The sequence below is a fragment of the Cherax quadricarinatus genome, chromosome 47 (genome assembly GCF_038502225.1).
Source record: "Cherax quadricarinatus isolate ZL_2023a chromosome 47, ASM3850222v1, whole genome shotgun sequence".
In the NCBI taxonomy this organism is placed as follows: domain Eukaryota; kingdom Metazoa; phylum Arthropoda; class Malacostraca; order Decapoda; family Parastacidae; genus Cherax; species Cherax quadricarinatus.
This window is the reverse complement of record NC_091338.1, coordinates 14407468-14435046: the sequence shown is the minus strand read 5'-3', so window position 1 is coordinate 14435046 and position 27579 is coordinate 14407468. Positions and strand designations below refer to the sequence as shown.

At 38.9% G+C, this 27579-nt stretch overlaps 1 protein-coding gene across 10 annotated transcripts in view; it reads right to left on the bottom strand.

The window, feature by feature from the left end:
* LOC128696471 (Transcriptional adapter 2B) overlaps window positions 1–27579 on the bottom strand; it is a 220695-nt gene that overhangs the window by 3069 nt on the left and 190047 nt on the right. For 8 of the 10 annotated variants that reach the window (XR_011393231.1, XR_011393232.1, XR_011393236.1 and 5 more), the window contains 2 exons: window positions 8300–8549; window positions 2442–2504 (listed from right to left, as the gene is read on the bottom strand). Coding sequence is in view for 2 of the 10 variants with exons in the window: in XM_070094710.1 (XP_069950811.1) it covers window positions 2442–2504; window positions 8300–8549 (313 nt within the window). In the remaining 8 variants the exon portion in view is untranslated. Of the gene's footprint in view, window positions 1–2441; window positions 2505–8299; window positions 8550–16975; window positions 17095–27579 lie in introns of those variants that run through there. The other 2 variants (XR_011393234.1, XR_011393237.1) reach the window with 1 other exon arrangement.

Below are 27579 nucleotides of genomic sequence, written 5' to 3'. Positions count from 1 at the left end.
GCCCCCCTATCCACCCTGTCATACGCCTTTTCCAAATCCATAAATGCCACAAAGACCTCTTTAGCCTTATCTAAATACTGTTCACTTATATGTTTCACTGTAAACACCTGGTCCACACACCCCCTACCTTTCCTAAAGCCTCCTTGTTCATCTGCTATCCTATTCTCCGTCTTACTCTTAATTCTTTCAATTATAACTCTACCATACACTTTACCAGGTACACTCAACAGACTTATCCCCCTATAATTTTTGCACTCTCTTTTATCCCCTTTGCCTTTATACAAAGGAACTATGCATGCTCTCTGCCAATCCCTAGGTACCTTACCCTCTTCCATACATTTATTAAATAATTGCACCAACCACTCCAAAACTATATCCCCACCTGCTTTTAACATTTCTATCTTTATCCCATCAATCCCGGCTGCCTTACCCCCTTTCATTTTACCTACTGCCTCACGAACTTCCCCCACACTCACAACTGGCTCTTCCTCACTCCTACAAGATGTTATTCCTCCTTGCCCTATACACGAAATCACAGCTTCCCTATCTTCATCAACATTTAACAATTCCTCAAAATATTCCCTCCATCTTCCCAATACCTCTAACTCTCCATTTAATAACTCTCCTCTCCTATTTTTAACTGACAAATCCATTTGTTCTCTAGGCTTTCTTAACTTGTTAATCTCACTCCAAAACTTTTTCTTATTTTCAACAAAATTTGTTGATAACATCTCACCCACTCTCTCATTTGCTCTCTTTTTACATTGCTTCACCACTCTCTTAACCTCTCTCTTTTTCTCCATATACTCTTCCCTCCTTGCATCACTTCTACTTTGTAAAAACTTCTCATATGCTAACTTTTTCTCCCTTACTACTCTCTTTACATCATCATTCCACCAATCGCTCCTCTTCCCTCCTGCACCCATTTTCCTGTAACCACAAACTTCTGCTGAACACTCTAACACTACATTTTTAAACCTACCCCATACCTCTTCGACCCCATTGCCTATGCTCTCATTAGCCCATCTATCCTCCAATAGCTGTTTATATCTTACCCTAACTGCCTCCTCTTTTAGTTTATAAACCTTCACCTCTCTCTTCCCTGATGCTTCTATTCTCCTTGTATCCCATCTACATTTTACTCTCAGTGTAGCTACAACTAGAAAGTGATCTGATATATCTGTGGCCCCTCTATAAACATGTACATCCTGAAGTCTACTCAACAGTCTTTTATCTACCAATACATAATCCAACAAACTACTGTCATTTCGCCCTACATCATATCGTGTATACTTATTTATCCTCTTTTTCTTAAAATATGTATTACCTATAACTAAACCCCTTTCTATACAAAGTTCAATCAAAGGGCTCCCATTATCATTTACACCTGGCACCCCAAACTTACCTACCACACCCTCTCTAAAAGTTTCTCCTACTTTAGCATTCAGGTCCCCTACCACAATTACTCTCTCACTTGGTTCAAAGGCTCCTATACATTCACTTAACATCTCCCAAAATCTCTCTCTCTCCTCTGCATTCCTCTCTTCTCCAGGTGCATACACGCTTATTATGACCCACTTCTCGCATTATGACCCACTTCTCGCATCCAACCTTTACTTTAATCCACATAATTCTTGAATTTACACATTCATATTCTCTTTTCTCCTTCCATAACTGATCATTTAACATTACTGCTACCCCTTCCTTTGCTCTAACTCTCTCAGATACTCCAGATTTAATCCCATTTATTTCCCCCCACTGAAACTCTCCTACCCCCTTCAGCTTTGTTTCGCTTAGAGCCAGGACATCCAACTTCTTTTCATTCATAACATCAGCAATCATCTGTTTCTTGTCATCCGCACTACATCCACGCACATTTAAGCACCCCAGTTTTATAAAGTTTTTCTTCTTCTCTTTTTTAGTAAATGTATACAGGAGAAGGGGTTACTAGCCCATTGCTCCCGGCATTTTAGTCGCCTCATACGACACGCATGGCTTACGGAGGAAAGATTCTTTTCCACTTCCCCATGGACAATAGAAGAAATAAAAAGAACAAGAGCTATTTAGAAAAAGGAGAAAAACCTAGATGTATGTATATATATATATGCATGTGCGTGTCTGTGAAGTGTGACCAAAGTGTAAGTAGGAGTAGCAAGATATCCCTGTTATCTAGCGTGTTTATGAGACAGAAAAAGAAACCAGCAATCCTACCATCATGCAAAACAGTTACAGGTTTTTGTTTCACAGTCATCTGGCAGGACGGTAGTACTTCCCTGGGTGGTTGCTGTCTACCCTGATTATTAATCACACACCACATATACCGTACTATTATTAAATCAAAATTAATCTACGTTTGTAAACTATGAAACTCCATAAACGAACCTAATTTTTTAAGGATCAATAATTCAAATTTCCTCCTATATTTGCCATTTTAAACTGACCTTTAGTAAAACTGCCTTGTAAGCAATGTACTGGGATGGTTTGATATTTGAAGAGGCACACAGCTGAAATAAAAATATGGCATTAATCTTCAATTCAATATCATGTGAGTTTCTTTTTAAACCTCATCTCCCACCAAAGCAGGTTGACTCAAAAACAAGAAACTCATTCACCATCATTCCTTCAATTACTGTCTTGCCAAGTGTAATGACATCACGATTCAGATTACTTTCCGACAACAGCATCTCCCATCCCTCTTTCAGAATGCAGGTGCTGCTCTACCCACCTTTAGGTGGGTAGAGCAGCTAATTGGTTTCCTTGAATTCCTTCATAAATAATACATTGCTCATACTCCAACAACATGTCCATTAATCCTTTTAGGGTTGGTGCCGTACTAGTATGGCTTGCACGCCAGGGTTGGTGCAGTACTAGTACGCATAAATTCTAGCGCCTTCAAATCTAGCGAGAGAAAGCTGGTAGGCCTACATATGAAAGAATGGGACTATGTGGTCAGTGTGTGCAGTATAAAAAAAATCCTGCAGCACACAGTGCATAATGAGAAAAAAAAAAAAAACTCCGACCGTGTTTTTGGTTTAAAACAGCGACTTTGCAGTGTATTTTCGTATGCTATTTATGGTTGTATTCTAGTTTTCCTGGTCTCATTTTATAGAATGGAAGACATATTATGGAAATTGAGATGATTTTGATTGGTTTCACAATGAAAAGTACCTTGAAATTGAGCTCAAAATAGCAGAAATGTTCGATTTTTGCCAAAGTTCAAAGGTAAACAAATCATGCCACGCATCCAATACATGACAACTGGTGAGTCTAATATTCTTTCACAAGTGCGCTGATATTATTTATACCATTTCTACACGAATACAGTAGTCTGCATAACATAAATCTTCTAATTTTTTGTGAGAATAAAAATTCAAAGTGGAAAGCAAAAGAAATGTAGCAGAGGCCTGGGGACATGAGTAATCAACAGAGGAAATGTTATTTTAGTGCCAGGAATGTCTGTCTTGTTTATTCTGGACCCTTTTTGGAAATTGGCATCTTTTGAAATTTGTGTGAAATTGGCAAAATTGCCAATTTCTGACCACGTTATTAGTTGAAATCGGTAAATGGGTGGTTTCTTGTACTCATTTGATAGACAAAATGGAGTTCTAGCGAAATAGGTATGATATTTGTCGACTGGTACATTGGAATTGACCGATAATAGGGCTCAAAGTGGGCAAAATCACTGATGCGTAAACATCGTTGAGACTGCTAACTCCGCGAAAGCATAATTCCGTAAGTTTTCCATCAAATTTCATACTTTTGGTGTCAATATGATCAGGAAAAGATTATCTACCCATAAGAAAAAATAAATATTTTTTGTTTTTCGAAAAATTTCCGACCCTGAGAACAAGTTTAGGAGAGGGCCTGCCAACCCTGAAAGGGTTAAAAAACACTTGTTTCCATTCATGTATATCTAACATACACAACCTTACTGGATACTTAAGCCCCTAAAACTCAAATCCTCCTTTGCCCCACTTCCTCCAAACTTTTTTATATGGACTGACCCCTACCCATATCCTGCTGAACCCTATATAACTTGTTCCCAGCCTGAAGGGCTCATTGGGTCCAAAAGATGATTGATGTGAATATAAAAAAGGACAAGGAGTAGCCAAAGCATTTAAACATTTTTTATGTATCCTAGTAAAAAAAAAAAGATGTTGAACAACTGATGAGTGTTAAAAAAAAAATGGTAAACGAAAGACTGCATCAGTCTTCATCAGTAGCTTTTACTGATAATCTTCAATGCTTGCTCACAGCTATTCTGAAAGGACTTGATTGTCTCAACAAATCAACATCCCAAAACTTGAGTCATAACATCATGCATGTTAACTAGAAGACCAAAGTTCCATAAGATGAACTAACCATATGAATTCAGTCAAGCACCTAAATTATAGGTAATAACTGATGTATACCTCTGATGAGTTCCAAGAGTTTTTCTACTCCCAGAGTCTGGCCTTGGGACAGGCTTGTCTGGTGCTTGCCTGGTCAACCAGGCTGTTGCTACTGGTGAAGTTCTTGGAAGTATAGTCTGTGGAATGCATGTCTAGAAATTTCTGGAAAAAATTGCCCAAATCTAGACACAAATTATTCCTCAGGAAAGCAAGAAGCTCAGGGGTACAAGAAGCAGGGGTACAATGAACTCACTAAGACATAAATCAGTAAGTATAAAGGGGCTAAGACTTCTCAACAGGCCTCTGGTTGTTAAGAGGAAACTTTGTAAGTTTCTGATCAACCAGGTTGTGGTGCCTATGTTGGATTGTGTGGGGCCAGCACTAACAACCTAACTGATCAGGCCATTCACCAGGAAGCTAGGTCTGGGACTGGGCCAAGAGGGCACTGACCCCTGCAATTGTTTACAGGCAAACCATGAATGCACTCTGAAAGACATTCTATCCTGACTTCAAGCATTAGACACAAAGCTACTGACAGTCATAGTTGTATTAAAAAGATAAACAACGTATACAGAAAAAGAAGAAACAGAAGAGGGAGTAAAAATCCCAAAAGAGCCACTGATCATTAAGAAACTCTCTCATCTCTTCAAACTAGTGGAAAGGGCAGTTGAAGAAGCATTGAACATTAGCCCCTTCACAGTTGTGACCCCTGAAATTAGTGCTAACAGTACCAAGAGTATAGAAAAAATAATTTTATCTTCTGAAACGAGAAAGAACCTTTTTCTGAACACAGCGATTCCCAAAAATACAAAATATGATGGAAAATTTACAGAATTATGTAGGTGCAAATTTGGTGGTCTGGGTGCAATTTACACATGAGAAATCTCACCCTTTGAATCCTATTTTAAGCCATTTCTAATGCTCAATTTGACCCATTTCCTATCTATTTCTCTAATATGCCTTCCATTCTATCAACTATCAAAACTGCCTTATAATGTGTACAGAAGTCTGTAATATGCCCAAATTAACACAAAATTAAAAAATTTCATTTTAAAAATAGAGTCCAAAATAAATACTGTAGGCATTCCAGCCACTAAAGCAACTTTTCTTCAGTTCATTAACCCGTAAATGGTCCAAACGTATATATACGTTACCTATCGTAGTGCCCCAACTTTTTTTTGAGAAAAAAAAAAAAAAATCATTTGTTTTTAATAGGAAAAAAGAGCATATGGTACCCAGGCATTCCCAATTATTTTAGTATGACGCACAGTGAGTGCGCACACCCATTCTCTCGTGTCTAGGTGACTCAGGCTTATCGTGGCAATGATGAATGTATGACCAATAAAACGTACATATATGTTTGGGGCACTAGCGGTAAAAACGTATATATACGTTTGGACCGTTTATGGGTTAAACACGCCTCCAGGCCTCTCCTATATAACTTTTGTTCTCTACTATAAATCCTACATCACACAAAAAATCAATTTCACCCTACTTCTCGGATAATAACGAATAATAAAATATAACCAAGAATGATTGGTCATGATTTGGGTTATCCAAATAACTGAAGCACACCTAGCAAAAACCCATAAAACAAACCCAAGAACTAGGAGGTTCTCCCTACCCTTCCTCAGGAAAATCACTAAAAATCATATCTTTCTGCTATTTTGAGTCCTATTTCAAGCTCCGTCTGGCTGGAAATTTGATAAAATAATTTATTTCACTGGTAGGTTTTCTGTTCTATCAATTGAGACCAATGAACAGCCAATAAAACCATAACCACCTCAAAGTTGTTATTTGAATAAACATAAGGTCAGAGGTTTGCTGTATAGGGAATTTTTTTTTTTTAATCCTGTGTACATTCATTGCAGACACACATTCTCTCTTGTCTAGGCCAAAATTTGTTGCTCACAGCATATTTAAGAGATCTGTGCTTAAAACATAAATCTATGCAAGCGATGAAAACTGTGAAAGAGTTAACCCAAACATTTTAGTTTGAGATTCAACTGAGAGCTGGAATCGGTGTTTATACAGATGATCTACTTGGTATAACTCAAAATCCTGATACATTTTTAATACCCAAGCAGCAAAACATCACTTCACACCTCTAAAGCAAATGACCTTTAACTACACACTTGAGACTACAGGCCATGTGGTATAGCAGGACTTTTTGGTACTATTTACCTTCAATGAAATGTGTTACTGACAGTGATATTTGCTCAGTTCTCTGGTTAGCAACATCTATTAACCCTTTGACTGTTTCGGTGATATATGTATGTCTTATGAGCCACTGTGTTTGACGTATATATACTCAAAAATTCTAGCAGCTTCAAATCAAGCAGGAGAAAGCTGGTAGGCCCACATGTGAGAGAATGGGTCTGTGTGGTCAGTGTGCACCATATAAAAAAAATCCTGCAGCACGCAGTGCATAATGAGAAAAAAAGCTCTGACTGTTTCTTTTGGATTAAAACGCTGACTTTGTGGTGCATTTTCATATAGTATTTATGGTTGTACTTTCGTTTTTTCTTTTGGGCCACCTTTCCTCAGTGGGATACAGCCAGTGTGTTGAAAGAAAGATTTATAGTTGTATTCTCGTTTTCTTTTTCTCATTTGATAGAATGAAAAACATATTATAGAAATAGAGGTGATTTTGATTGGTCTTATTATGAAAAGAACCTTGAAATGGAGCTCCAAGTAGGGGAATGTTTGATTTTTGCCGATGTTCAAAAGTAAACAAATGATGTCATTGTCCAATAAATGTCCAACTAGCCATTCTAATATGCAGTCATGAATGGATTGACATTATTTATACAATTATTACAATATTGCAGTAGTCTGCATAACAGTAAATCTTCTATTTTTTGTTTGAATAAAAATTCAAAATAGAAAGCAAGAGTAATATCAGAGGGGCCTGGAGACATGACTGATGAACAAAGAAAATGTTATTCTAGAGCCAGGAATGTCTGCACTGTTCATTCTGAACCCTATTTTGAAGTTAGCATATTTTTTAATTTGCATGAAATTGGCCAAATTGCAAATTTCTGACCACGTTATTGGGTAGTTCAATTGAAATCGGTAAATGGGCAGCTTCTTGTACTCAGTCGATAGAACAAATGGAGTTCTAAAGAAATAGCTGTGAGTTTGGTCGACTGGAACAAAGGAATTAGCCAAAAATAGGGCTCAAAGTGGGTGAAATCGCCGATTCGTAAACATTGCAGAGGTCGCCAACTTTGCAAGAGTGCAATTCCACAAGTTTTCCATCAATATTTTTTTTTTGGTGTCAATACCACTGAGAAAAGATTCTCTATCATTTCGTAAGATTTTTTTTTTTTTTTCCAAAAAATTTTCAACACCAGAAGACACCTCAGGATTTGGGGTTTCGACAGTCAAGGGGTTAATGAGTTACACCAGGTTCCAGAGCCTACCTTAATGTTAAAATTTATAATTAGAACTGCAATGCTGAAAGCTGTTGAAAAATCTGAATTATGTTTCTTTTTCATGCTTCAAGAAGAACATAACTGTGGTGAAGAGTATGTAGGATGTTAAGTTTAACTGCTTTTGTAATGTAAGAGAGGGGTGATTTATTGGAAGAGAGGGGAGGGAGGGAAAGAGAGATGGGAACTTACAGTATGAAGTGTCAGATGCATAACTTGGATACATGCTGTGAATAAACTGAATTATATAAACCTAGCAATACCTTGAATGCTATATTAGAACCATCTGGGTACAGTACTGTATAAAATTAAAGAGAATGTTATACAGTATAGTACTGCATACATATGAGAAACTCAGTATACATTTTAGACCTTATCAATGGGTTGAAAATAAATAATTAGTAAATTCTGCCACTATATACTAACATGATTAAATAAAAATGAATTGGGGTGAAAAAAAGCCAGCAGTCGTACCTTCCTTTCTCTTTGGGACAGAAGATGGTATCCTGGCAAGGATGAGATGGGCACTGGGTCATCATTCCCCCCGGCTGCCCCCACCTGCTGTATCTGTTGTGTGCTGCTCCCGCCCCCCCAATTCGTGATGCTCTCGCTGCTCCCGCTCAAGCCGCTGCCGCTCAAGTTCCCGCTGGGCCATCTTCCACCGCCAGTATCGAGAGGCATGAATTTTTTTTCTGCTAAACATTTCGGACTTCTTGCGTCGTTTCTGTGTAATAACAGAAGAAAATATTTCAGTATTTAAGAAAGCACACTGAATTGAACTGTGTCATGTACAGTATAGCATTCTAAATATAATAAGATTTAATCAAAGCCTTATAAAAGCATGAATTAGCATTTAATGAAGACATGGGGCATTCCTGCCACATACACACTGCACGCATGGTCTTCAAACACTACCTTCACTTCCTTGTCTAGAGCTCTATAAAGGAAAACAAATGCCTCTGTCATAACCACACATCATTCTTAAAAACCTTAAATAGCTACACGATATACTTAATCCCTTAACGCAATGCAAATTCATTATGGTTATACGTAAGTGTTAAGATAAACATAAATGATAGAACAATCCACATACTGTATTTGATTTTTAATGAAAACAGAATTTTTAACTTGTGAAACTAGAGTTTATGACTTAATCTAGAGTAATATCTGAGGTAAATGTGTCTGAAACTAGCAGATAGTTTAGTAGTACAGTGGTACCTTGACTTACGAATTTAATTCATTCCGTGATTGAGCTTGTAACTCAATTTGCTCGTATAGCAAATCAATTCTCCTTTTTGAAATTAATTAAAATGCCATTAATACGTTCCAGCCCCCAAAAAAGCCACCCCAATTTCTTGGTTTCGGAATTTTAAATAAGAAAAATGTATGTATAAAAAAGAAATATTGTATACTCCACCCACCACTTTTACTACTCCACCTACCACCTTATCTACTCCACCCACCACCTTATCTACTCCACCCACCACCTTAACTACTCCACCCACCACCTTATCTACTCCACCCACCACCTTATCTACTCCACCCACCACCATCACTACTCCACCCTCCACCATGATGACTCCACCCACCACTAAGACGACTCCACCCACCACCATGACGACTCCACTCACCACTATCACTACTCCACCCACCACTATCAGTACTCCACCCACCACTATCAGTACTCCACCCACCATTATCAGTACTCCACCCACCATTATCAGTACTCCACCCACCATTATCAGTACTCCACCCACCACCATCACTATTCCACCCACCACCATCACTACTCCACCGACCACCATCACTACTCCACCCACCACTATCAGTACTCCACCCACGTTAATGTTTCTGGAAAAACTTTGAGTGACGAAATGGAAGTTACCTCTTCCCCAGAATTATATGAGAACCAAACAAGGGACGAAGTGCCTCACTACAATCTGGGATTAGTGTGGGAGTATTATTTTTCCAGTTATGTCTTGGAAGAGCATGTGGGATGGGACGAAGTACCTGACATTCCTCTTGGCACAGAGCTGGATTTGACTTCAGATACACCGCCGACTAGTGGCGGCATATGTGAAGCTTGCTCATAACTCAGAATTTGGCTTGCAACTCGAAGCAAAAAAACGACCGAGCGACGGCTCATAACTTGGAAAACTCGTAAGCTGGGGCACTCATAAGTCAAGGTACCACTGTACAGTATAATTTTAATGAACATTTTCATTACCGTTTAAGAGAGCACATCATATCCTCAAACCCTCACAATCTTTTATATAGCCCTCTACATTTCCAGAAGTATCACTTATAAAACAAAGCCATAGCTAAAATACAGATTACAGATATGTTTAGTAATAAAAAAAAACACTTGCCAAATTTTGATTACATTACAACTGCATGCATGAATTCAATGTTGCATAAGTTTTTAGGACAGTTTGAGTTATATGACTGAGCAATTTCAATTTTATCCTAAAGAATTATTATTATTTTATATTGTTATATTTAAAGAGAAGTGTTGAACCCATAAGGGTAATACAGCAACAAGGCAAAAAGGGAATAATCAGATTTGATGAAAAGAATAAGGGTAGCTCTAATTTCTAGGATCAAGAGTCCTTCACCAGCCTCAAAGGCCCCCCATGAACCATAGTATTTCATATAAATTATGGCCAAAAATATATTCATGTGGTAAACTGAAGACTTAAGTGTTGCATAATCAATATACATGTATCAACAATCATAATAAATATATGCAACACTTTAACAATATGACATTGTTTGGCTGAATTTATGACCCACAGTGAAACTATAATTAACATAATTCTACATAGAGAAATAAGAAATTAGGAAAAATGGGCAATAACATTCACTCCAATTCTAACATACAATAATGTAAATTTCCGCTTCACGAAAAATCTTCATCAATAATCGTTACCAAAAATGTAGGATACTGCAATTTTCAAAATAAAAATAAACTGGCAATACAGCAATCTTTTTAAATTTGAAGTTGCCAGTAGTACTACCATTCATGAAACAAACTTGCTGAAAAGTTATTATTATGTGATACTGCTCTTTAACAAAAGTTTTATATTTATACTGTACAGTACTTTTGGGAAGATTTCAGGAAAAATAAACCTAATTATGGGGCCTTGGCTAATTTATTTTAATAGGTTGCATACAATAATCTCTTGAAATATGATGGTCTTGAGTTATGTGATAATTCTGAGTATGATTTATCCCCATAAAAGAATTTAGTTTCAAGTTGAGGAGAAAAATTTGAGATATGACATGCATATGATGATCAGCATGCATGGGTGGCCTTCAGTCCCTTATGACTTTGAAGGCTTTGAGGCCCCATTGCTCTTGGCGAGACAATGAGGCTATGGGATATGGAATTAATTCAGAATTATAGATGGGAGTTGACAATAGAGGAGATCCAGGAATTATGGGAGATGGATGAGAGGGACAGTAGGGAGGACAAAGATGATCATAGGATAACAGTTGCAGAAATTCAGCTGTTTACTCATTGGGAAGGTGTAAAAAGATTATTATAATCAAAAAGCGCTAAACCACAAGAGAGGGATGTGAGGGGTAACGGGTAGCAAGAGGGAGAGGGATGATTAGTAGGTTATGGAGTACAGTGGGGCAGTGCAGGGGTAGAGGGTAACAAGAGACTGAGGTAGACAGAGCTGAGGGGAGTGCTAAATTTATCATCATCAAAGTTGCTGTCAAAAAGTCAATGAGAGTGTCTGGATTAAAGGAGGGTCCATCAGCAAGAAGGGAAGGTAAAGAAAGAGCAGCAGAGCGGAGACGACGTTGGAGGTAAATTCTGTGTGCTTGCTGATAGACTGGGCAGTCCAACAGAATGTGGCTAACAGATACTGCAACCTGACAATTCTTACAGAGAGGAACAGGGCACCTCTTCATGAGATATCCGTGAGTAAGACGAGTGTAGCCGATGCAAAGACAGGAGAGAGTAGTCTCTCAACCTAGACACTGATGACAAGAAGACGGCCAGTAACCTATACTCGGTTTAATAGGATGAAGTTTGTTATAGAGCAAATCAGACCAACACTGTTGCCAACGGGTGCGAAGGTGGGTAGCAATCACAGCAAAATAGTCCGTGAATGGAACACCTCTATATGAAACTGGGAGGTCATGTACTGCTGACCGCGCAGCAGTGTCTGCCTGTTCATTGCCCTTTACGTCAACATGACCAGTAGGTGTGAAAAGAATGATAAGCAACTATGCAAACATTGAAAAAACTAAACTCTATTCCTGTGCTTTTGGAGATATTGTTTTATCTTATTTTAAGAACCTCAGAAGAACATGACAGAAACAAACAACCCCAGATAGTTTTTTTTCAAGAGGCAGCAGATGGAATGATTTTCTCCTTCCAACCAGTAATTTCCTGTTAGGTGACATTTTATTGTGGCAACGCTTCACTCCTGGAGAGCAAAATGCTGCCACAATATAATGTCACATCAATTGCACTTATGTCCTTCTACTTAACACAGTCGATAATTTTACCAAAATTATTACACCACACCATCAATTCTTCGTGTCCAAGATACAGTAGAAGTTACACTTTCAGGGTCCTTTAATGAATTACCATAAAACCATGCATTTTATGGTAGAGTTACAATAGTTCTGAGGTATGATACATCTTCTGGAACAGATTAATAACTTAAGGAACCACTATATTACATGCTCTTGTACTAGTGAATAATACTGGGTAACAGAGACCACAATACCTTCAAATTACAATTGTTATAACAAATATGGACAAAATGGAGAGGAAGAAAAGGTAAGGACCTTCTCTCAGACATCGCAATATTATAAGTTGAACTATTTACAGAGCAATTTAAATGATCTTAAGGCCATTTTATTGCCAATCAGTTATTTACACTTTTTTTTTAAAACATCTGATAAGGGGCCTGGTCACAGACCGGGCCGCGGGGGCGTTGACCCCCGAAACTCTCTCCAGGTGGTGCAAAGAAAGGTATAAAATACCGACAATATGAAAGTTAAGACACATGTGCAACATCTGGATATCTTTATTGTAGTAGACGTTTCGCCATCCAGTGGCTTTATCAATACAGATTCTAGGACATAATAGGAAGACAGTAGAACTATATACAAAAGATGAGGTAATCAGTCCCTCGGCCTTGGAGTTAGTGTTCACAGCATCGTGGTGGAGGAGAGTCTGGAGCAAAGGCAAGAAGACTGGCGCTTTTTATAGGCGTCAGTGAATGGGACGGGCAGCAGACGAGGTCAGTCACTGGTAGGCGGGATTCCCCAGTGGAAGTAGGTCCTTCCCAAAGAGATGGGTTAGTTGCAGCAGCCGTGAAGAAGGTCTTGTAGATGTCCTCTGAACCAAGATTCCATGATGTTGCAGTGTCTGACAAGTTGTGCAAAGAAAGGTATAAAATACCGACAATATGAAAGTTAAGACACATGTGCAACATCTGGATATCTTTATTGTAGTAGACGTTTCGCCATCCAGTGGCTTTATCAATACAGATTCTAGGACATAATAGGAAGACAGTAGAACTATATACAAAAGATGAGGTAATCAGTCCCTCGGCCTTGGAGTTAGTGTTCACAGCATCGTGGTGGAGGAGAGTCTGGAGCAAAGGCAAGAAGACTGGCGCTTTTTATAGGCGTCAGTGAATGGGACGGGCAGCAGACGAGGTCAGTCACTGGTCAGACACTGCAACATCATGGAATCTTGGTTCAGAGGACATCTACAAGACCTTCTTCACGGCTGCTGCAACTAACCCATCTCTTTGGGAAGGACCTACTTCCACTGGGGAATCCCGCCTACCAGTGACTGACCTCGTCTGCTGCCCGTCCCATTCACTGACGCCTATAAAAAGCGCCAGTCTTCTTGCCTTTGCTCCAGACTCTCCTCCACCACGATGCTGTGAACACTAACTCCAAGGCCGAGGGACTGATTACCTCATCTTTTGTATATAGTTCTACTGTCTTCCTATTATGTCCTAGAATCTGTATTGATAAAGCCACTGGATGGCGAAACGTCTACTACAATAAAGATATCCAGATGTTGCACATGTGTCTTAACTTTCATATTGTCGGTATTTTATACCTTTCTTTGCACAACTTGTCAGACACTGCAACATCATGGAATCTTGGTTCAGAGGACATCTACAAGACCTTCTTCACGGCTGCTGCAACTAACCCATCTCTTTGGGAAGGACCTACTTCCACTGGGGAATCCCGCCTACCAGTGACTGACCTCGTCTGCTGCCCGTCCCATTCACTGACGCCTATAAAAAGCGCCAGTCTTCTTGCCTTTGCTCCAGACTCTCCTCCACCACGATGCTGTGAACACTAACTCCAAGGCCGAGGGACTGATTACCTCATCTTTTGTATATAGTTCTACTGTCTTCCTATTATGTCCTAGAATCTGTATTGATAAAGCCACTGGATGGCGAAACGTCTACTACAATAAAGATATCCAGATGTTGCACATGTGTCTTAACTTTCAACTCTCTCCAGGTAAACTCTCTCCAGGTAAACACATCTGATAGGCTACTAAATTTAGCAATTTATACAGGATGTGAACGGGTTATTAGCCCTTTGCTCCCAGTATTTTAGTTGCCTCTTATGACATGCATGGCTTATGGAGGAATAATTTGTACTAAATTATATAAATTATTTACCAGAAGGAACAAAACACTATTTGAATATATCAGTAACTGGCCTCAAGAGTTTTCCTACCCCTGCAACCCTGCCTGAGGCCAGGCTTCTCAGTTCATTACTTATTCAATCAGGCTGTTGCTCTTGGTGGCCCACTATCCCATATATCTACCACAACCTGGTTCATCTGGCACTTGTTGGAGGTAATGATTCACATTTCTCCTGAAAACTTCTACACATGTTCTGGCAATATTTCTGGTATCTCCTGGTAGCAGGTTGAACAGATTTCAACCTTGGATACCATGGTTCCACTGCTTTTCACTGGGCCTATTTTAGACTTCCCCTCCTCTCTCTTGGAAATAAATGGTATAAAATACCAACACAATGGAAAAATAAACAGAGAAGCAGTACAATGTGATCCTTTATTGACAACATTTCACCCACACAGTGGGCTTTATCAAGACACAAACAAATCTGTTTGTGACTTGATAAAGCCCACTGTGTGGGCAAAATGTTGTCAATAAAGGATTACATTAATATACTGCTTCTGTGTCCTTTCTCTTACTCCAGTACATTGTTAGAGAGTAGATTTTGCAGAAATATCTAGCAATTCTCAATTTCCTTAACAGTATTTTGTTTCTTTTTTGCCTCTTTCATCTCACAGGAACGTTTCTGTTTCTGCTACATATTACTGAGCTCTCAGTACAGATTACCTCCGCTTTATCATAACATATCCTCATTTTTAAACAATTCAATGACCCATTTCCTCCTGCTGCATGCTCTTCTACGTTCTCTTTCACTAGCAGATCTTTTTAAATAAAAATAATAATAATAAATATAATATCTTTATTTCTACAAGTACATGTACAAGGTATATAGTCCTAGCTTACATCAATGACACACTACTACATAGAAAGCGGCTTGTTATGCAGAGCATTTCAGGCAAATTAGGTCAGTTTTGTCCCAGGATGCGACCCACACCAGTCGACCAACTCCTAGGTACCCATTTTACTGATGGGGAACATAGACAACTTGTATAAAGAAACATACACAATGTGTCTACCCTTGCCAGGAATTGAACCCAGGCCCTTGCCATGTGAGGCGAAAGCTTTAGCCACCAGGCCATGGGGCACTGTGGTCTGGTGTATTCTGGTGCCTCTGTATTCTGGTTTCCCATGCACTGGTGTGGATTAAGGGTGCCTAAAACCATTTTCCAGGGAATGTCTTGAGAGATCTTTGTTTACAGTCTGTGAGGAAAATTATGACTCAAACTTCAGGACAAACCTTTGGTTAATGAAACATATGAGGATAGATAGTTGAAGTCTGGAATTTTATACACAAATTCTAAGTGGTGCCATGCAGCGTCAAGAGTGGGCTCATCTGCTTTTGGGTCAAACTCAGCACTATGTTCAATTAAGCTCAGATGATGGCATATGTGATTGATAATGTTAGGAGGAGAGTGCTTTGTTCTAGCACTATTATACACCATCTGAGCCTCACTAAGAATAGTGATAAGTTCGACCCAAAGGCAGATGAGGCTGCTCTTCAAGCTACAAATGGCACCTCTTGCAATTGGTGTCTGAGTTGTTCCCATGATTTCTAGAGGTTCACACTTCAATCAACTGTTGCCATAAGTTTGGTTTATCATGCTGGCAACTTTTTAGGTTCTCTACACATGGAGTTATGCTTGTTTGTACTTCAGTGAGGTTGTGATCAGAGAACAGTATGCTGTATTTGAGGGTTAGGCCTTTGATCATTTCCTTATTGTTTGTGAAGATTTAGTCTAGTGTATTTTCATTTCTAATAGGTTCTGTTCTCTACTAGTTCTATGCATACTTCTCACAGAGCCCCACAAGATCTCTGATATGTGTCTATTAAGCTAACATGTTTCCATTACTATTTCTGGTACAATGCTGTTGTCTACCATTTTCCATTTAACAAATCTGCATATGGCATGTAAGGAGCATCTCTAACTTTTCCATTATTATTTCTGTCTCTTTCTGCTTTTATAATGTCATTCAAAAGTTAAGTGATTGGTGCAGTGGTGCTGGTGGTGTAAACAGAAAATATATTATGTTAAGCATAGTACAGTAAAAATTCTGTGTGTGTTAAGTAAGGGCCAGTCAGTGCAAAGTCTGTTACTCTACTGAGTTTGGAACAGCATTTTAACAATATATGACATTAGAAACAACATTAAAAGCCAATGAAATTCTATTCTGCGAGTGGCTTGAATAAGACAGAACTAAGCTTCTGACAATGCACAGTGCTAAATCAACAGACCTCACAAGCTAATGCACGAGGCAATGTCTCAATGAGGTATACAACTAAATGTAGACAAAATGCATGATGTTAAATTGATAGGCCCCAGTGAACTACTGTACAAGTTAATGTCACCGTGAGGTATACAGCAAAGTATGGAACAAGGCACCATGTTAGACTGACAGACCTCAACGAACTACTGTATGAGGCAACATCAAAGTAAAGTATACATACTGTATCTCAAGCCCAAAGAAAAGGCCAAACAGTTTCAAGAAGAGCTGAAAATTTGTCAGTCATGTGAATTTTCCGATGGTTGGTTGCACAAATTTTAGTTGCATCATGACAACCGCTACCTGCACCAGATACAACAAAACTTTAGTAAAAGAAATAAATATTAATTTTTCTGTTATTCCTGATAAAAATTTTATTTCAATATAGTGCTGTAATCTGTGTGACTGCATCTCTATTTTACATTTTTAATGATTAAACACATTAAAAAAATAAAAGGAAAGAGAAACAGAAAGAGAGAGAGGTGTAGAAAGGCCTAGATTTTCTTATTGACTGCCTGATCAACCATGAGAACATTAAGAGGGTATCCCTTCCACTTTTAATAGTTCTTTTCTATGCCTACACTAAATTTTATGAACCTTCACCTTGCTTCCAATTTACTATATTTTGTGTTCCTGTTCTGTCTCTCACCATGTGTATTTGTTGAGCACACTCATAACATCCATGAATTATTTTGAAGCTCATGCAAATGCCATCCACTTTATTTTTCCTGTAGCCAAAACTACTTGTAGAACTCTTTTTGACAAATGTTTTACATATTTCTTGAGAAGTCTTTGGCACACCAGAAGCTATTGTGCAGTATATGGTGGTTATTTTGTTTTTCAGGAGAAATTAGAACATTTCTACTCATGCAAGTTGTAGTCATATGATGATCAACTCGGTGGACAGTTCAGCAATAGTATCTGACAAGAGGCCTTTCACTGGTATATCAGTCTACCCCATTGAAAATTAAATATAACATCAAAAGATTTGTTGCTTATGTGCAGTACTTGAAATGTATGGAGATCATGTAATTTGTGCAAGTGACCTTCATTAAGGGAGGTTTTGTGGGCGAGGGGCTTGGACTTCCAGCAGGCGTGCATGAGCGTGTTCAATAGGAGTGAATGGAGACGAGTGGTATTTGGGACCTGACGATCTGTTGGAGTGTGAGCAGGGTAATATTTAGTGAAGGGATTCAGGGAAACCGGTTATTTTTATATAGCCGGACTTGAGTCCTGGAAATGGGAAGTACAATGCCTGCACTTTAAAGGAGGGGTTTGGGATATTGGCAGTTTGGAGGGATATGTTGTGTATCTTTATACGTATATGCTTCTAAACTGTTGTATTCTGAGCACCTCTGCAAAAACAGTGATTATGTGTGAGTGAGGTGAAAGCGTTGAATGATGATGAGAGTATTTTCTTTTTCGGGATTTTCTTTCTTTTTGGGGATTTTCTTTCTTTTTGGGTCACCCTGCCTCAGTGGGAGATGGCCGACTTGTTGGGGGAAAAAATAAATAAATAAATACTGTAGCAATAAATACACGGTTGCTTTATACAGTGTTCCATTTCTATTTACAATTCTGTATGTGCAATATGAATGTACTGTAAGCAATCAGTGGGGTTTGCAAAACGTATTAAAAATTCTCATGTAGAATTGTGTGATGATGGCTTGAATGAGCTTAGTGCAGCAGCCATTAGCCTGGAATGCATCCATTGCATATTATTATTACTTATTATATTCATGGAGGGAGTACTAAATCTTCAGGAGTGATACAGCATCTAGCAAAGAGAGAGAGAATCATATTTAATCCAAGGAATGGGAAGTTAGAGCCAACTCCTTGGGTCTAAAGCCCCTCACCAGCATCAAGGAACCTTCATTGAGGGGGCTCTATTTATTGCATTAAAAAAGGGACATCTATATAATCGAACCCTGAATCTGTGAGCTTATCTAAAATATATACACTGAAGAGCCTGAAATAAATTTTAATTTTTTTTTTTCAACAAGTTGGCCGTCTCCCACCGAGGCAGGGTGACCCAAAAAAGAAAGAAAATCCCCAAAAAGAAAATGCTTTCATCATCATTCAACACTTTCACCACACTCACACATAATCACTGTTTTTGCAGAGGTGCTCAGAATACAACAGTTTAGAAGCATATGCGTATAAAGATACACAACATATCCCTCCAAACTGCCAATATCCCAAACCCCTCCTTTAAAGTGCAGGCATTGTACTTCCCATTTCCAGGACTCAAGTCCGACTATATGAAAATAACCGGTTTCCCTGAATCCCTTCACTAAATATTACCCTGCTCACACTCCAACAGATTGTCAGGTCCCAAGTACCATTCGTCTCCATTCACTCCTATCAAACACGCTCATGCACGCTTGCTGGAAGTCCAAGCCCCTTGCCCACAAAACCTCCTTTACCCCCTCTCTCCAACCCTTTCGAGGACGACCCCTACGTCGCCTTCCTTCCCCTATAGATTTATATGCTTTCCATGTCATTCTACTTTGATCCATTCTCTCTAAATGACCAAACCACCTCAACAACCCCTCTTCTGCCCTCTGACTAATACTTTTATTAGCTCCACACCTTTTCCTAATTTCCACACTCCGAATTTTCTGCATAATATTTACATCACACATTGCCCTTAGACAGGACATCTCCACTGCCTCCAACCGTCTCCTCGCTGCTGCATTTACCACCCAAGCTTCACACCCATATAAGAGTGTTGGTACTACTATACTTTCATACATTCCCTTCTTTGCCTCCATAGATAACGTTTTTTGACTCCACATATACCTCAATGCACCACTCACCTTTTTTCCCTCATCAATTCTATGATTAACCTCATCCTTCATAAATCCATCACCCGGCACGTCAACTCCCAGGTATCTGAAAACATTTACTTCTTCCATACTCCTCCTCCCCAATTTGATATCCAATTTTTCTTTATCTAAATCATTTGATACCCTCATCACCTTACTCTTTTCTATGTTCACTTTCAACTTTCTACCTTTACACACATTCCCAAACTCATCCACTAACCTTTGCAATTTTTCTTTAGAATCTCCCATAAGCACAGTATCATCAGCAAAAAGTAACTGTGTTAATTCCCATTTTGAATTTGATACCCCATAATTTAATCCCACCCCTCTCCAGAACACCCTAGCATTTACTTCTTTTACAACCCCATCTATAAATATATTAAACAACCATGGTGACATTACACATCCCTGTCTAAGACCTACTTTTACCAGGAAGTAGTCTCCCTCTCTTCTACACACCCTAACCTGAGCCTCACTATCCTCATAAAAACTCTTTACAGCATTTAGTAACTTACCACCTATTCCATATACTTGCAACATCTGCCACATTGCTCCCCTATCCACTCTATCATATGCCTTTTCTAAATCCATAAATGCAATAAAAACTTCCCTACCTTTATCTAAATACTGTTCACATATATGTTTCAATGTAAACACTTGATCTACACATCCCCTACCCACTCTGAAACCTCCTTGCTCATCCACAATCTTACATTCTGTCTTACCTCTAATTCTTTCAATTATAACCCTACCGTACACTTTTCCTGGTATACTCAATAAACTTATTCCTCTATAATTTTTACAATCTCTTTTGTCCCCTTTCCCTTTATATAAAGGGACTATACATGCTCTCTGCCAATCCCTAGGTACCTTCCCCTCTTTCATACATTTATTAAACAAAAGTACCAACCACTCCGACACTATATCCCCCCCTGCTTTTAACATTTCTGTCATGATCCCATCAGTTCCAGCTGCTTTACCCCCTTTCATTCTACGTAATGCCTCACGTACCTCCACCACACTTACATTCTGCTCTTCTTCACTCCTAAAAGATGGTATACCTCCCTGACCAGTGCATGAAATTACTGCCTCCCTTTCTTCCTCAACATTTAAAAGTTCCTCAAAATATTCTCGCCATCTACCTAATACCTCCCTCTCCCCATCTACTAATTCCCATACTCTGTTTTTAACTGACAAATCCATTCTTTCCCTAGGCTTTCTTAACTTGTTTAACTCACTCCAAAATTTTTTCTTATTTTCATTAAAATTTCTTGACAGTGCCTCTCCCACTCTATCATCTGCTCTCCTTTTGCACTCTCTCACCACTCTCTTCACCTTTCTTTTACTGTCCATATACTCTGCTTTTCTTATAACACTTCTGCTTTGTAAAAACCTCTCATAAGCTAACTTTTTCTCTTTTATCACACCCTTTACTTCATCATTCCACCAATCACTCCTCTTTCCACCTGCCCCCACCCTCCTATAACCACAAACTTCTGCCCCACATTCTAATACTGTATTTTTAAAACTATTCCAACCCTCTTCAACCCCCCCACTACTCATCTTTGCACTAGCCCACCTTTCTGCCAACAGTCGCTTATATCTTCCCCGAACTTCCTCCTCCCTTAGTTTATACACTTTCACCTCCCTCTTACTTGTTGTTGCCACCTTCCTCTTTTCCCATCTACCTCTTACTCTAACTGTAGCTACAACTAAATAATGATCTGATATATCAGTTGCCCCTCTATAAACATGTACATCCTGGAGCCTACCCATCAACCTTTTATCCACCAATAAATAATCTAATAAACTACTTTCATTACGTGCTACATCATACCTTGTATATTTATTTATCCTCTTTTTCATAAAATATGTATTACTTATTACCAAATCTCTTTCTACACATAGCTCAATTAAAGGCTCCCCATTTATATTTACACCTGGCACCCCAAATTTACCTACTACTCCCTCCATAACATTTTTACCCACTTTAGCATTGAAATTCCCAACCACCATTACTCTCACACTTGATTCAAAACTCCCCACACATTCACTCAACATTTCCCAAAATCTCTCTCTCTCTCCTCTACACTTCTTTCTTCTCCAGGTGCATACACACTTACTATAACCCACTTTTCACATCCAATCTTTATTTTACTCCACATAATCCTTGAATTAATACATTTATAGTCCCTCTTTTCCTGCCATAGCTTATCCTTCAACATTATTGCTACTCCTTCTTTAGCTCTAACTCTATTTGAAACCCCTGACCTAATCCCATTTATTCCTCTCCATTGAAACTCTCCCACCCCCTTCAACTTCGTTTCACTTAAAGCCAGGACATCCAGCTTCTTCTCATTCATAACATCCACAATCATCTCTTTCTTATCATTTGCACAACATCCACGCACATTCAGACTTCCCACTTTGACAATTTTCTTCTTCTTATTCTTTTTAGTAATCTTTACAGGAAAGGGGGTTACTAGCCCATTGTTCCCGGCATTTTAGGCGACTTTTACAACATGCATGGCTTACGGAGGAAAGATTCTTATTCCACTTCCCCATGGATATAAAAGGAAAAGTAATAAGACCAAGAACTATTAAGATAAAATCGAAGAAAACTCAGATGAGTGTGTATAAATAAACGTGTACATGTATGTGTAGTGTGACCTAAGTGTAAGTAGAAGTAGCAAGACATACCTGTAATCTTGCATATTTATGAGACAGACAAAAGACACCAGCAATCCTACCATCATGTAAAACAATTACAGGCTTTTGTTTTACATTCACTTGGCAGGACGGTAGTACCTCCCTGGATGGTTGCTGTCTACCAACCTACTACCTATAAATTTTAATATACAGACAAAATTTAGTAATATGCACAAATTCTGAATTTATGGAGACTTTCAGGAACCTACCTAACCCTCACAAATCTGTGGGTCTGACTACATGTAACTTGTTAGGAAACGGCCATAATAACAAAAAAAAAAATCATTAGGCTAAAGTTGTAGATATCAAGTTAACCCTTTGGGGGTCAGCAGATCCTCTCAGAGACTTGTTATCAGGGTCGGCCAAAGTTAAAAAAAAAAAAAAAATTATTTTTTCTTATGAAAAGATAGAGAAACTTTTCCCAATCATAATGACACCAAAAGTGTGAAATTTGATGGAAAACTTACAGAATTATGCTCTTGCGAAGTTAGCGGTCTTGACGATGTTTACGCATCGGCAATTTTGCCCGCTTTGAGCCCTATTTTCTGCCAATTCCAGTGTACTAGTCAACAAAAATCATAACTATTTTGCTAGAACTCCATTTTTTCTATCGAATGAGTACAAGAAACCACCCATTTACCAATTTCAACTATCCAATAAAGTTGTCAGAATTTAGCAATTTTGCCAATTCCACACAAATTTCAAAAGATGCCAATTTCTGAATAGGGTCCAGAATAAACAAGAAAGACATTCCTGGCACTAAAATAACAAGTTCTCTGTTCGTTAGTCACATCCCCAGGCCCCTCTTATATTTCTTTGGCTTTCCACTTTGAATTTTTATTACAAAAAAAAAAATAAGATTTACCGTTATGCAGACTACTGCATTAGTGTAGAAATGGTATAAATAATATCAGCGCACTTGTGAAAGCATATTAGACTCACCAGTTGATGTGTATTGGACGCTTGGCATGATTTGTTTACTTTTGAACTTTGGTAAAAATCGAACATTTCTGCTACTTTGAGCTCAATTTCAAGGTGCTTTTCATTGTAAAACCAGTCAAAATCATCTCAATTTCTGTAATATGTCTTCCATTCTATAAAATGAGACCAAGAAAACTAGAATACAACAATAAATACCATATGAAAATACAGTACAAGGTCGCTGTTTTAATCCAAAAACACAGTCAAAGTTTTTTTTTTCTCATTATGCACTGTGTGCTGCAGGATTTTTTTTTATACTGCGCACACTGACCACAGAGACCCATTCTTTCATATGTAGGCCTACCAGCTTTTTCTCACTAGATTTGAGGGCGCTAGAATTTAGGCGTACTAGTACGTCAAAAACCCTGGGTCGTAAGCCGTACTAATACGTCCGAAACCCCCAAAGGGTTAAATATGCTACACAGTTCAAAATTTAACATATTGTACTAAAATGTTAATTTATTCCTATAAAAAAATTTTCCTCAATAAATTTTAGCAAGTTAATGTGCAAAGACATTACACTGCCTAATAGAATACTCCATTCTCTTGAATGCACAGTAACTCATCTAATGAACATATGACCTGTTCCTGCACTACAAATCATTTATTTTACTAGATTTGATTCGATTATATTACAGTGTTATGCAACAAATTTGTACAACTTTAATGCTTCTTATTTGAAATACTCATTTGTACTTCATGTTGTAATTTGTTAACTGCAATTCTTACCACTGAATACGTATATCATTGCTTAGTTATTCTTAAGTTAATTTTAAGCCTGCCCATAATGCTCTGCATACAAGGGGCTTTTGGCATGTACACCCAATCACTATATTTCTTTGCACAACTACAGTATGTATCATGTCCAAATAAAAAATAAATAAATACAGTGGACCCCCGGTATTCGATGGCATCGGTATTCGATAAATCCGGTATTCGATACATTATATCGCAAAAAAATTTCCTCGGTATTCGATTGAAAACCCGGTATTCGATACAATTCGTACGAGACGTGTCCACGTGTGGCCTGAACTGCCCCTTGTGTGCCAGTGTTTACAAGCCAGCCAGTGTGCGCACATCTAAGGATACATTCGGTACATTCCATATTATCCATATTATCACTGTGTTTGGTGCTTGTTTCTGCAAAATAAGTCACCATGGGCCCCAAGAAAGCTTCTAGTGCCAACCCTTCAAGAAAAAAGTCGCTAATGACCTATGAAATGAAGAAAGAGATAATTGCAAAGTACGAAAGTGGAGTGCGTGTGTCGGAGCTGGTTAGGTTGTATAATAAACCCCAATCAACCATCTCTACTATAGTGACCAGGAAAACGGCAATCAAGGAAGCTGTTCTTGCAAAAGGTGCAATGGTGATTATGAAACAGTGACCACAAGTGTTAGAAAATGCTGAGAGATTGTTATTGGTGTGGATAAATGAAAAACAGATAGCAGGAGATAGCATCTCTCAAGCGATCATTTGTGAAAAAACTAGGCAGTTGAATGACGATTTGGTAAAGAAATTGCCTGCAAATAGTGGTGATGTGAGTGAATTTAAGGCCAGCAAAGGTTGGTTTGAAAGATTTAAGAATCGTAGTGGCATACATAGTGTGATTAGGCATGGTGAGGCTGCCAGTTCGGACCAAAAAGCAGCTGAAAAATATGTGAAGGAATTCAAGGATTACATAGACAGTGAAGGACTGAAACCTGAACAAGTGTTTAATTGCGGCAAAACAGGCCTGTTTTGGAAGAAAATGCCAAGCAGGACCTACATTACTCAGGAGGAAAAGGCATTCCCAGGACATAAGCCTATGAAAGACAGGCTTACTCTGTTGATGTGTGCCAATGCTAGTGGTGATTGCAAAGTGAAGCCTTTATTGGAATATCACTCTGAAACTCCCAGTGTGTTCAGGAAAAACAATGTCCTCAAGGCTAATTTGTGTGCTGTGGAGGGCAAACAGTAAGGCATGGGTCACTAGGGACTTTTTCTATGACTGGTTACACCATGCATTTGCCCCCACTGTGAAAAATTACCTAACTGAAAAGAAATTAGACCTTAAGTGCCTCCTGGTATTAGACAATGCCCCTGGTCATCCTACAGACTTGTCAGAGCGACTTTCTGGGGACATGAGCTTCATTAAGGTCAAGTTTTTGCCTCCTAATACCACTCCTCTCCTGCAGCCCATGGACCAGCAGGTCATTTCCAACTTCAAGAAACTGTACACAAAAGCTATGTTTCAAAAGTGCTTTATAGTGACCACAGAAACTCAACTGACTCTAAAAGAGTTTTGGAAGGATCACTTTAATATCCTCAATTGTAGAAACCTTATAGGTATGGCTTGGGAGGGAGTGACTAAGAGGACCTTGAACTCTGCTTGGAAAAAACTGTGGCCAGAATGTGTAGACAAAAGGGATTTTGAAGGATTTGAGGCTAACCCTGAGAATCCTATGCCAGTTGAGGAATCCATTGTGGCATTGGGGAAGTCCTTGGGGTTGGAGGTTAGTGGGGAGGATGGGGAAGTCCTTGGGGTTGGAGGTTAGTGGGGAGGATGTGGAAGAGTTGGTGGAGGAGGACAGTGAAGAACTAACCACTGATGAGCTGATAGATCATCTTGAACAGCAAGAGGGCAGACCTGAGGAAACTGCTTTGGAGGAGGGGATAGAGAAATTGAAGAAGTAGCCTACTTCAAAGATTAAGGAAATGTGTGCAATGTGGCTTAAAGTGCAAACCTTTTTTGATGACAATCACCCTAACACAGCTATTGCAAGCCGTGCTGGTAACTATTACACTAACAATGTTGTGAAACACTTTAGGGATGTCATAAAGGAATGGGAGGTACAGGCCACTATGGACAGATATGTTGTGCAACAGAAATCCAGTGACTCTGAAGCTGGTCCTAGTGGCATTAAAAGAAGAAGGGAAATAACCCCAGAAAAGAACTTGCTACCTCAAGTCCTAATGGAAGGGGATTCCCCTTCTAAACACAAACACCTCTCCCCTCCTCCCATCCCATCAATCATCACCAGATCTTCATTAAAGGTAAGTGTCAATTATTTTATTGTTGTTATTCTACTGCATTAAACTTAATATTCCATGCAGCAAAAAATTTTTTTTTTCATACTTTTGGGTGTCTTGCACGGATTAATTTGATTTCCATTATTTCTTATGAGGAAAATTGATTCGGTTTTTGATATTATCGGTATTCGATGAGCTCTCAGGAACGGATTAATATCGAATACCAGGGGTCCACTGTACAGTGGACCCTCAAGTTTCGTAAGGCTCGCGATTCATAAATTTTGACTTTTGACAACTTTTTTTTTGTCAAAATATAGGGTTGCGGTTCGTAATTTGGCTCGGCATTTATCACTCATCCGGAACGCGTACGAGTGGCCTCCCAGCATCCGCGCCACACTACTACCAGCCAATGTGGCATTGTTTATTAGCGAGTGAACATCACTCCACGCATCCATACAATACATTTTGTAATATTCCATTCTTTTTTGTGCTTGAAACTTCTAAATAAGCCACCATGGACCCAAAGAAAGCTTGCAGTGCCAGCCCTTTGGCAAAGAATGTGAGAAACATGATAGAATTCAAGAAAGAAATCATTGCAAAATATGAAAGTGGCGTGCGTTTGAGCCATCTTGGCAGGATGTATGGGAAGCCCCATACAACCATCACTTCCATTGTGGTGAAGATAAAGGAAATAAAGGAAGCTGTTGTTGCAAAAGGGGTAGATATGCTCACAAAAAAGAGATCGCGAATACTCAAAGATGTTGAGAATTTGTTGTTGGTGTGGATCAACCAAAAACAGTTAGCAGGAGATAGTGTCATGCAGTTGATAATTTGTGAAAAGGCAAGGCAGTTGCATGCCGATCTCAAAGAAAATGCATGGAACGAGTGCTGATGTTAGTGTATTTAAGGCAAGCAAAGGCTGGTAGTGGCATACACAGTGTAGTAAGGCATGGCGAGGCTGCCAGTTCTGACAAATATGAGGCTGAAAAATTCGTGCAGGAATTAATGGACTATGTAGAGGCTGAATGATTCGTCCCCCAACAAGTGTTCAATTGTGACGAAACAGGCCTCTTTTGGAAGAAAATGCCAAAGAGGACCTACATCATGCAGGAGGAAACAGCACTCCCAGGACACAAGCCTATGAAAGACAGGCTAACTCTCATGTTCTGTGGTAATGCTAGTGAGGATTTCAAAGTGAAGCCTTTACTGGTGTTTCACTCTGAAAATCCCAGAGTGTTCAATAAACACAATGTCGTCAAG